We start from the raw sequence: 12,602 nt of genomic DNA, 5'->3' as shown, positions 1-12,602 counted from the left end.
CTGCGAGCCTAGAACCGCGAGACCACCGCGGCCGGCTGCCCGCTGCGTCGTATTTGTCACATAATAACATTATTATACTATATATTGTGAGACCGAAGACGCTGATGTGTCTGATTATATTGTTTATTACAATAGGCCTCTTTCGGCATGATTATCGTCTTCAGGTTCTCTGTCACAAGTATTAGGTTGGTGCATAAGTTCGTAGCGTTTTTGTTTTGATTGTTGGTATTCCGGCTGTTGTGGGTTTATTTATCGATTGTCATTTATATTTGTTGTTCTCTCTTGCTATTTGAGTTTATATATTATCATTTTATCATCTGGAGATTGTGAGTGGAGCTGTGGACGATATAAAGTGGAGTGCCAAGTGGAGAAATCGGAACATTTGCGACATAATTCTTCTGTTTGAGTTCAGTAAATGGTTGACAGCAGCGGAGGTAGCCAGAAACATTTGTATTTGGGGTAAAGCCACTGAACATAGCACGGCAAGAAAATGGTTTTCTCATATTAAGGAGAAATGTTTTGAGATTAGTGACTCTCCACTTTCAGGAAGAACTCCCGAGTTTGATGATGATCGTTTAAACCCCTCGATACACAGCAATCCACGTCAGTGAACTCGAGAACTGGCAAATGTGGTTAATTGTATCATTCCACCATCGTGCGACATTTGCATGCAATGGGGAAGGTTCCAAAATTTGGTAAATGGGTACAGCATGCTGTAAACATAACTCACAAAAATTTGCAGGTGGCCCATATGTGCATCTCTGCTTGCTCGTCATCAACTGGCTCATGAGAAACACCCACCATTCCTATCCTGTATCGTTACTGGTGACGAAAAATTGTGTCCTATTGCTAAAATAAGGAAAGGAAAGGAATGGTTGAGCCCAAACAAAGCACCGACTCACTGTAAAAAGACCTGCTCGCATCCACAAGAGATGTTGTTATACATCTGGTGGAAAAGCGACGGTGTGGTGTACTACGAATTGTTTTCCCGAGGTGTAACCATCACTGCTGACATTTATTGCCAAAACCTGAGACGTCTTGCAGACGCAGTCCAACAACACCGATCAAGAAGATTTCCTGAGGTGACGCTACTCCACGATAACACCCACCAGCATTCTGCTACACTGATACGGGACACGAGTTGTGAAGTCATTCCACACCCTCCTTATTCACCTGGTCTTTCCACTCTCTATCGAATAACCTTCAAGGAACTTCCTTTCCGGATGAAAATGCGCTCCATACATGGCTCAACCTATCATAGAATTATGCTTTACTATGTACATAAGGTGGCCTTGATATTCATATGACGTCATGACCAGTTACTGTCACATTACTTTACATGTTGGAGATGTATTACATGTTAAATTTTTTGTTAGGATAGTTATTTATGCAGTTGTCGAATTATGAAAGTTTGTTTCACGATGATGTTTCGTGTCAGCTATGACAGTTGTGTAGGCGACGTTACATGGCTAGAGCCTGTTTGCTTTTTGGTATTCTGTAGGTCATATCTCATCTCGCACACTGCGGCGGGGCGGGGTTGGGAGGTCTCGTTTTGCGATTCATTTAATGTCCACCTACCTCAATATAGTGTCCATTCCCCACCAGTTGCTCTGCATTCTTAGGTACAATGTAGACGATGAGAAAAGCAGCTTTTAAGAAAACCCCCGTCCATACTTACGATTACGAAGGCCGCGTAACTCCAGTAACAAGATAAACCTGTAAATCTCTATTAATAACGGGCAAAGTAGGTGCTTCCTCCCTTCATTGATAATGTTTGTTTGTAGATACTGATGTTTTATTACGGTCCGTTTCATTTATTGTGTCACCAAGCCATGCTGAGGGAATTAGATTAGGAAATGAGACACTTAAAGTAGTAAAGGAGTTTTGCTATTTAGGAAGTAAAATAACTGATGATGGTCGAAGTAGAGGAGATATAAAATTTAGACTGTCAATGGCAAGGAAAGCGTTTCTGAAGAAGAGAAATTTGTTAACATCGAATATAGATTTATGTATCAGGAAGTCGTTTCTGAAAGTATTTGTTTGGAGTGTAGCCATGTATGGAAGTGAAACATGGACGATAACTAGTTTGGACAAGAAGAGAATAGAAGCTTTCGAAATGTGGTGCTACAGAAGAATACTGAAGATAAGGTGGATAGATCACGTAACTAATGAGGAGGTATTGAATAGGATTGGGGAGAAGAGAAGTTTGTGGCACAACTTAACTAGAAGAAGGGATCGGTTGGTAGGACATGTTTTGAGGCATCAAGGGATCACAAATTTAGCGTTGGAGGGCAGCGTGGAGGGTAAAAATCGTAGAGGGAGACCGAGAGATGAGTACACTAAGCAGATTCAGAAGGATGTAGGTTGCAGTAGGTACTGGGAGATGAAGCAGCTTGCACAGGATAGAGTAGCATGGAGAGCTGCATCAAACCAGTCTCAGGACTGAAGACAACAACAACAACAACAACAAGCCCACATTTACGTCGGTAGCACATCTACTTGTAGTTCGTGCAGCTTACATCACACGTAAGACAGCCAGTAATGTGCTAGGTCCAACCCGAAATATTACGAGATTCACACAGGCAACACACTGTGACACACACATTCGGCCCTTTTCAGTGGATTCTTCGAAAGAAGATGCTCACCAAAATGTAATGTACATGCATACGGAACACGCCACGCAGAATATTCACAAATCACTCTGGGCAGACACGTGACGGTTGCCGTCGTCTGTAGAGCCACCTCCTCGCTTCTGACGCCCCGACACTGTCAAGCATGTGCCGATTGGCTACTCTCCCTCTTCTTAGACTGGCGAGTTGAGTTCACGAACGTGTTTTCGCTCGGTGCTAAGAGGTATTTACTTTCAAAACGTCTCATGTACTTTTTAACACTATAGAATCTAGAATATTGAGCAGTATGTGCCAGTATGTACCCTCTTCAACAGAAATAATAAAAATAACACATTTTGTGTCCAAGAAATTCCTGGCTGTAGCCTTTCCAGCAGATGGAATCGACTTCGTCTTCCCAAATGCACCATCCTCTCATTGAATTGATAGCAGATTCGCTTATGATGATAATTACGGGATCCAGGTCTCAAATGCAATAACGAATTAGCGTAGAAAATCAATTATGTTCTTTAAATAAACAGCTCAACCGTTCATGTCAGCATTTGCTAGCATTAAACACAGCTATGCAACTCAGGCATTCCCCATAGTTAATGCCTTTAAAATACATCGTTCTTTTTCTCCTAATATGACCATAGAGATCAGATGATACACGTATCTTTAATGGTTGATTGTGCGATACAATGTTCTACACGTCCTCTAGTATCCATCTGTGGTTGCAGTTTTCAGTCGTCTTCACGTAATACCCCTAGGAAGAAGTACAGCTATATTTTAATGCACCAACTCATATGTAAATTGTTGAAAGGAGAAAGCTTCCTCTAACGTCCGCAAACTTGGAACGAATTTACTTTCACGATAAACAAATATTTTGTTCCAAAAGAAAGAATTTTGTTACTGTGCAGTATTCCAGTTTACCCATTTGAACGAGGCGTTCACAAAACGGCCACTTCATTTCTGTTAATGTACAAAAAGGACCAACATAACAAAGTTTGATTGATAGCAACCTTATTTCTGTACCATTCTGCGTAATCTGCATACCTTCTTGTAGTCACAGCTTCATAAAAACAGCAATAACACCAATGCCATAAATATGACATATCTGAACCAGTCTTCTTCGGACTGATGATAGTTACTGGGCAAGAATTTCTTCGCTTATCAATAGAGCGTCACTGGGGTAGGCGTGGGTTTATTTATTTTTTATTGCTTATTTACCCTGAGCAGATTACGACCTAAATGCTCTCTCTTACATCTGACCAGGACAAACCCAAAACATATTACATAACAGCCACACTAATAATAATTTGCATTATTAATAAAAATGATAATTGGCAATAATAATGATGATAATAGTAACAACAATGACGATAAAATAGCGGAGGAATTAAGAATGATATTAATTAGCTATTACTTAAGAACCTACATGATAATAATTTGCATTATTAGCAAAAATTAATAATAATAGTAGTAACACTATTAATAATTTAAATAATGGAGACATTAATAATGATACTGACTAGGCACTAGAAAGAGTGGCAGAGATCATGAAGGAGGAGAGTATTGAAGTGAACGTGACAATGGCTGCTCGAAAAGAAGAGAATTTCAATAGAGAACATTTTAAACAAGGGGAGGGAAAAGTGGACTCGGAGGGAAGTTTGCGGAGAGTGACCTGGAAGAAGAGACAGCTATTGTGGAGGGCTAGTCATCAGCTGTCTTCCGGAGTTTGAAAGGAGTTTAATTTAATATTTTGAGGAAGACTTTTCCGAAGTCGGCTTCTTGATAGAGAAAATTATTTACAGAACATAGCACTGTTGTGTAGGTTATTTAATTAGTTAGTTTCATGTTCCATACATCCAACGAACAATTTTTTAGGTAAATAATGTGGAACGATTAGTCTATGTAACATGTATGTGGTATTAGTTTCAGTGGATGGCTACGTGCTGGTGATTTACAGGATCCTAAATGGCACACTGGCCTAAACTTAATATTAACTTATGCAGGTATACGTAAAACTAGTTTTCTTTACAGGCTATCAGTTTTTAAATAAAATTCGTCTATGGAATGAAAGGAATTGCCTAGAAGAAGTGACTGACTTTGTATTAGATTTAAAACTTGTTGTACAATCTGCTGGCCTTTTTATGTTGTTGGGCAAATGTTCAAACATGTTTGTTGATTCATATTGAATTCATTTTTGAGTCACAGACAGATTTAATATTGAATAATAAAGGTAATTGTTTTTTCCTGTTTTTGTTGATATGGTCATCACTATTTTTCTCAAATTGGGATGCATTAATTATGATGAATTACATTAGTGGATTACAGAGTGTTTTTTTTCTAAATGGGGGAAAAGAGCAGGAAATGATCCATAATAGGATAAGGATCAAAACAGATAAAATGTTCATATGGCCGGAAACATGTTCCAAGAGAAAGACACGTGTCTGAAGGTGGAGATAAAAGATCTTTGACAGTGACTCTAGTATCAGCATCAGGCAGGTGACCCGTCAGTTGGGGTGAAGCCAGAGGACTGTGTGGGACACGCTCCACTACAACTGCCACTATTCATATCACTTACAATGTGTGCAGGCTCCGGATTTGCCTTTGCAGCGACTGTTTACTTGCTGGCTCGCCACACAGGCCACCGTAGTGCTGGAATTGCTATCAGCCATCCTATTTACAGATGAGGCTATCTTTACGATCGGCAGTATTGTCAACCTTCCAGACATACACCTGTCAGTTATGGAGAATCCTCATGATATGATGGCAATGAATCATCAGCTCTAGTTCAGCCTCCTCGTGTGGGCAGGGATCGTTGCCGACGTCTGGCCGACCAGTAATCCTTCCACAACGCCTCACAAGCGAGCTTTATCTGTGCTTCTTGCGGATGATCCTGCCTCCTCTGCTGGATGGCGTGTCCTTTGAGGCACAAAGGGTGAAGTGTCTGCTACATGGCGGTGCTCCATCGATTGCTCCCTTGAGCGGGTAACTGAGACACTAGTACAGGCAGAACATTCCTACTTACCTGGTGTATTCTCATGTATGTTTCCAGTCATTGAAACCTGAACACATTTCAGGCCATATGTCCATATGACCTCTTTTGCTCATTAACCTCTCGGGGACTCTTTCCTGCAGTTTGCCCCATTTAGAAAATGCTATTACATGCCTACTTGAAGAGGTATGTACAAAATGACTTAATGTGAACACCACATTTCATTTCTGCTCCTCTCTTTTCTGTCAGTAACACTTCCTTTCCAAGTGTTGAATTGCCCCATATAATTATTTCATAACACATAACAGAGTGGAAACGTGCAAAATATGTTGGAAGGTATTTTCGACTGATTCCAAGACGCAAATATATACGAACAAAAGTAGCTGAACTAAATTGTTTGGGAAACTCAATAACAAATTTCTGCTAGTTCAATCTTTGATCAATCTGTCCACCCAAAAGTTTTGGAACATTCTATCCTCTTTACTAATGTTTGATCATGTGCTACATCAGTTGTTGGTATGACTCCACGTGTTGTACCTAACTATTGTCAGTTTTCTAAAACTTTAGCGATAGCCCATTTTCTGAGAACCACTTAATAAGTCTTTGAAAATCGTCATCAGTTTCTTCTATCACTTTCTCTCTAATCTTATTTGGTGTAACACAAACATCAACTGAAAAAAGTATCAAATTTGCTTGATGAGTGTTTAGTGGAGGGTCATTCATACGTAAGGAATAGAAGTGGACCAAAAGTTGGACCGTGTGGGGCACTATTTGCAATTTTTTTTCCCCAGCCACTAAAATTTTCTCTCCTCTTAACAATATTTGAAAAACTCAACCATGGCTTTGCAGAGAAGCTTAACCATGGCCTAATGAGAATTTTAACTCTGGCCATAACTAAAATCCTGTGTTTTAATGACTGCATCCCCATTCTCTTTGTTATTTAGCACCTGTGTCTTCTGTGATAGTGGACTAGTCTATGTAAGATTAGGCAATTATAGGTTCACACCTTTTTAGCTGTTGTCACTGAAGGTAAGATCTCGTAATAAAATGAAGTCATATTCCTCTTTCAAGAGGAATATGATGTGGGACAGTTACCAAAAAGAATTTACTGGCATTTAAGCTAGACTATGAAATTTGTTTTTGCCGTCCATCTTTCTGCCAGATGTATCTTTCGATACTGTTCCAGAAGCGACAATGGTGTTCAGTGGCGACGGATCAGCAGATAGTCGGCCAGTAACTATATCAAAAGGAAAGACCCATTGTGAAAACGTCACATGGACTATAAAGGCAAGTACATTCTAGGTATTACATGGTTTCTAATATGATACTGATAATTATTATTTCTTCTCGCTGTTGTTCTTTTACAACGATTTTTTTTAATCTCTCTGTTAATGTTTTCTTGAATTCCTGAAGCGAACAATCTTGTTGGCATATCTGTCAAACATGTCAGTTAAGGACACACTGAGCTGTTATTACACTGATGTGATTATTGATGGTAATCATTATATATGGATAATTATTGCAATAGGCCTTATCTGTACTGCAGTAGCAGTGACTATTTGCACATCGTTGGCTAATTACGAGCGAAGATACATGAAGGCGCATAGTCTAAAGACAATAGTAATATTCGTAACTGCGTTTGATACGGGGCAGCTAAGATGATATGGGGTTATAAGGGAGTGAAAGTTCTCACGCTGAATGCTGCTGGACTGACATGTTTGACCTTTAACTGAATAGCGATGTCCCGTCACTTATGTCTTAGGGTCGGGTCACATACACTTACATTCGTACGTCGTCTTACCAGTAAATGCATGTAGTCGGCAAATAAATATTCATGGAGCCTGCCTCATAAATAAGAGCCCATAGCTTGGGCGCGTAGACAGTACAGCGTTAACAGATTGAATGAAGAATTTAACTTAGTCATTAAATGTGCAATTTCAAAAGGCGCTAACGAAATGAATTTAGCAGCTACACCCAGTTGCAAGTAGTAGTTCGGTCGGATCATAACAAATTCCAGTAACACAAACTGATTCTAAAACACCTGTCGGGCATAGGTTTTATAACACTGCCAGAGTTTCCGACGTAGTTTCACAGGCCAGAGTTTAATTTATAGTACAGTGCAAGTTCACACACACCTGTGTTCATGTAGTACAGCGTACTAGAATCAAGCAAAGTTAACACAAGATTTTAAGTATCACTAGAAACTATAAGTTCATGTTTTATTCCCTGGTTGTAAATGTGACTAAGTCCAAAGCACCCCTTCAGAGCAGAATTTTCTTCACAACGTTGTAGTCTGATGCTCACATGAAGTTCATCTTTCCCGAAAAGTTCTAGAATCCAGGAATCACTTGTGATGCTCCAATTCAAAATGCGACAGCCTTGAAAATGTCTCGGTTGAACTGCGCAGTGATCCACTCAGAAACAGTTTACTTCATGTCACTCACTGAGATTTTAATCAAGTGTCGAGGCCGAATCTCTGTCGCCACTGACATAGATAGGTCTTCCACAACTGGAAAGCATCTAAACCATGAAGCAAGTAAAGCGCGTTCTTAAATAGGCTCTCAACTCTTCCCTGCAACTGTAATGCTTCAACCGTCTAGTGTACATCGTAGAAAAGGCCATTCATTTAAATTTACAGATTCATTCCGATAAGATTACTACAACAATTTTTTGTCTTTTCGTGCTTTTCATTTCGAAACCTTATAGTCGGTTCTACACCTGTTGATTCTCCTTCAATCACAAAAATAGTTCGTCAGTAGTCGTAAATCTGTCAGTGAATTTTATCCATAGTGGATGCTGTTGAACTCCGTGACTGTTCCTGTATAGATTGTAGAAAAATTTCCGCTGCCAATCAGAATATAAGGTTATTTATTTGTCACACGACCGGTTCCGGGATTGCGTCCATCCTCAGGCGTTTATACATTCAAGTACATGTTTATATTTGTTGGAGATCACTGTATAAATACAAAAAAAAATATTTGCTGGTGACTAAACAGATACAAGCGGGGCAATTGTAAGTGGCAAGGCAGCATTTGTCGAAAATATGTCTGTGCTTACATAAAGATGAAGCATCATTATTATAGTTACGCTGTGGTGACAGTTTTTCCACTTAGTTACGCACTTATCATTTTCACCCCCATTTTTAAGTTTCATAAAGTTTAGCTGCATATTTCACTATTACTACGTGCACTCGTGAAATACACTGTGTTAACATACAAAACATGTGGGCTGTGGTCGAAGAACTCAGACGTAGCAGGTGTAAAGATGTCGCTCATACGGAGCAGACAGTGATGTCCAGCAATATAAAGACGTACATGAATGTATAAACACCTGAGGATGGGCGCAAGCCCGAAACGGGTCGTGTGACAAATAAATAACCTTCTATTGTGACTGGTAGCGGCAATTTTTCTACAACCTAAATCTGTCAGTCTATCGCAATACATCAAACAAAGAAAAAGTATGTAAATATTACTTTACTGATTAGTAGTGCTGTCATTTTAAAGCTTCTTATAAGTGATTTTCAATGAAGCTATTAAAATTTGCATGTTTCTTACCATCTTTGAACCGAAGTCAGTTACTTTAAAAGCCCTTTCATTTCAATGATAATTTTACTGACAAATATATCTTATATCTCAAGTGTCTTTACAGTGGAAGATAGGTACAGTTTATGTTTACTTTGTGCTGTCCTCTTACGGGTACAAGTCTGAACTACTGAATTCTGGCAGAATATGCGTGTTGCTTACTTTTAATTCGTATTGCAGCATCTGAATCACTTAATGAATCGCCGCGATATACTGCCCGACAAAAAAGTGAAGCATCTAGAAGACATGATCGGATGTCAACGTAACTTCGTACACGTACACACCATCATTGGGAATGTGAATGATTAGTTGCGATTCTCTGTAAGAGGTAAATGGCCACTAGTGTACGTTAGTGTTATTCACGTTTAGTGCTGTTACCATGCCTGGAAGAGGTTGTAAAGGGAAGGAACTCGGATGACGAGAGTCGGCGAGTATGGTGGTGACATCTGGGGAGGACTCATTCTTCTAATGTTGTGAAGAGGCACAGCTGTGTTACTCCCAGCGCTATTGTGTGGGGAGCCATTGGGTATGCCTTCAGCTCACAGCTGGTAGTGACTGAGGGAATAGTGCGTCAAGGATGTGCTTCGTCCTCAGGTGCAACCTGTCATGCGACAGTATCATTTTGTCATTTTCCAGCAGTACTCTTTGGGTCAACAAATCCTGAGAACTGTCGCTGACAGAACATATGTAGGACTAACCCAGACGTCAACTCCATCACAATACCATAGAAGAGCATTTAAACAATTGTGAGCCAGCTTGCCTAAGAAGAGCATAAAAGAACTTTTCAGAGGGCCACAACTTCATACTGCCAAGTTCTTTTCAAATTTGACTCGATATTTAATCAGTGAAATAACATCATATACCCTCTCAAACCGTGAAGTTTCTTTTCGTTTGCTTCTCTGGATGCTTCCATTTTTTTGTCAGGCAGAGCATTTCATTATATCTGAGGCTGCTCTACTATACATATTGCCTACGCAAACCAGGTTGACAATCTGCTCAGGAATGAGAGACAACATAAAAGCATTTCCCATTTATGTCTCTCCCATCAGCCACTGCACTGGGTGTCAACTTGGCTTGGGTGAGCACAACTTTCTCTTTAATATGCAATCGAATTGCTTTCCATTGTCATTAAACATAATCTTTGTGTACAGGCAAGGGACAAGCTTGAACCAGTACATATCAAGGTTCGGGGAGAAATTCGGGATAAAAATGGTAAGTACGTTAATTTTAATTTCTGTGGTTATTAATTCTTGTAGCTTTCAAATTTTTATTCCGCTGCAGTTATTTTTGTGTGGATCATCCTATTTATCTCCTCATGCATTTGAGGTGACTGCTTCCTGCATTGTTGCCTCACAATCCTTAAGAATCCAACAAAGTGCACACTAAAGCAAACGGTAGGAGTCCTGTGTGTTTAGATGCCGCCACAAAGCAGGCAGTAATACTGCTCTAGCAGAGCAAGCTGTTATAGTGTTGCGCACTAAAAACAAAAGACTAGTTCTGACCTTCCTTGTAGCCATTGAACTGTATACCGTGACAATAAACAATATTGTCGCTGATCCCTGTGGTGGCGGAGTGCCTACGGTGCAGGACGTCGGGCGACAGAGTAAACACCTTTCACACAGAGTATGGCTACTGTAGAGTTTGGTAGACGGGGGGCTCGACAGCCGGCTACCAGGGAGGGGTGATGGTTACCTCGCATGCTGAACCTCTTACATGGTGTACACTCCTGGAAATGAAATAAGAACACCGTGAATTCATTGTCCCAGGAAGGGGAAACTTTATTGACACATTCCTGGGGTCAGATACATCACATGATCACACTGACAGAACCACAGGCACATAGACACAGGCAACAGAGCATGCACAATGTCGGCACTAGTACAGTGTATATCCACCTTTCGCAGCAATGCAGGCTGCTATTCTCCCATGGAGACGATCGTAGAGATGCTGGATGTAGTCCTGTGGAACGGCTTGCCATGCCATTTCCACCTGGCGCCTCAGTTGGACCAGCGTTCGTGCTGGAGGTGCACACCGCGTGAGACGACGCTTCATCCAGTCCCAAACATGCTCAATGCGGGACAGATCCGGAGATCTTGCTGGCCAGGGTAGTTGACTTACACCTTCTAGAGCACGTTGGGTGGCACGGGATACATGCGGACGTGCATTGTCCTGTTGGAACAGCAAGTTCCCTTGCCGGTCTAGGAATGGTAGAACGATGGGTTCGATGACCGTTTGGATGTACCGTGCACTGTTCAGTGTCCCCTCGACGATCACCAGAGGTGTACGGCCAGTGTAGGAGATCGCTCCCCACACCATGATGCCGGGTGTTGGCCCTGTGTGCCTCGGTCGTATGCAGTCCTGATTGTGGCGCTCACCTGCACGGCGCCAAACACGCATACGACCATCATTGGCACCAAGGCAGAAGCGACTCTCATCGCTGAAGAAGACACGTCTCCATTCGTCCCTCCATTCACGCCTGTCGCGACACCACTGGAGGCGGGTTGCACGATGTTGGGACGTGAGCGGAAGACGGCCTAACGGTGTGCGGGACCGTAGCCCAGCTTCATGGAGACGGTTGCGAATGGTCCTCGCCGATACCCCAGGAGCAACAGTGTCCCTAATTTGCTGGGAAGCGGCGGTGCGGTCCCCTACGGCACTGCGTAGGATCCTACGGTCTTGGCGTGCATCCGTGCGTCGCTGCGGTCCGGTCCCAGGTCGACGGGCACGTGCACCTTGCGCCGACCACTGGCGACAACATCGATGTACTGTGGAGACCTCACGCCCCACGTGTTGAGCAATTCGGCGGTACGTCCACCCGGCCTCCCGCATGCCCACTATACGCCCTCGCTCAAAGTCCGTCAACTGCACATACGGTTCACGTCCACGCTGTCGCGGAATGCTACCAGTGTTAAAGACTGCGATGGAGCTCCGAATGCCACGGCAAACTGGCTGACACTGACGGCGGCGGTGCACAAATGCTGCGCATTTAGCGCCATTCGACGGCCAACACCGCGGTCCCTTGTGTGTCCGCTGTGCCGTGCGTGTGATCATTGCTTGTACAGCCCTCTCGCAGTGTCCGGAGCAAGTATGGTGGGTCTGACACACCGGTGTCAATGTGTTCTTTCTTCCATTTCCAGGAGTGTAAGATTCGGCGTGGAAGAAAGCAGGCTTGTTTGACTGTATGGACAGTAATGCGCGCAAACCGGCTGATCATCAATCCTTCGCAAACGATTGTAAAGAAACTATTGAATAAAAAAATGGATTCATACATATTGTAGCTACATTTATTAGCGTCTTGATAAACTGCCCATCATTTCGTGAAATTTCGAGATCAGGTAAACTACTGCAAGAAATTCTTAAGGTTTGCACTGAAAAGTAGGGGTCGTTATGAATTAGTGTTTGGTGCACATTAGG

The 12,602-nt window shown here is 42.0% G+C and overlaps 1 protein-coding gene across 1 annotated transcript in view; it reads left to right on the top strand.

Annotated features, from left to right (window-relative positions):
* LOC126272606 (integrin alpha-PS4-like) overlaps positions 1-12,602 on the top strand; it is a 493,607-nt gene that overhangs the window by 230,243 nt on the left and 250,762 nt on the right. The window contains exons 13-14 of the mRNA XM_049975549.1: positions 6,794-6,894; positions 10,340-10,400. Coding sequence (XP_049831506.1) covers positions 6,794-6,894; positions 10,340-10,400 — 162 coding nt within the window. The remainder of the gene's footprint in view (positions 1-6,793; positions 6,895-10,339; positions 10,401-12,602) is intronic.

Source organism: Schistocerca gregaria, chromosome 5, assembly GCF_023897955.1.
Source record: "Schistocerca gregaria isolate iqSchGreg1 chromosome 5, iqSchGreg1.2, whole genome shotgun sequence".
Classification (NCBI taxonomy): domain Eukaryota; kingdom Metazoa; phylum Arthropoda; class Insecta; order Orthoptera; family Acrididae; genus Schistocerca; species Schistocerca gregaria.
The sequence above is the reverse complement of the archived record's forward strand: the minus strand, read 5'-3'. Positions and strand labels throughout refer to the sequence as shown.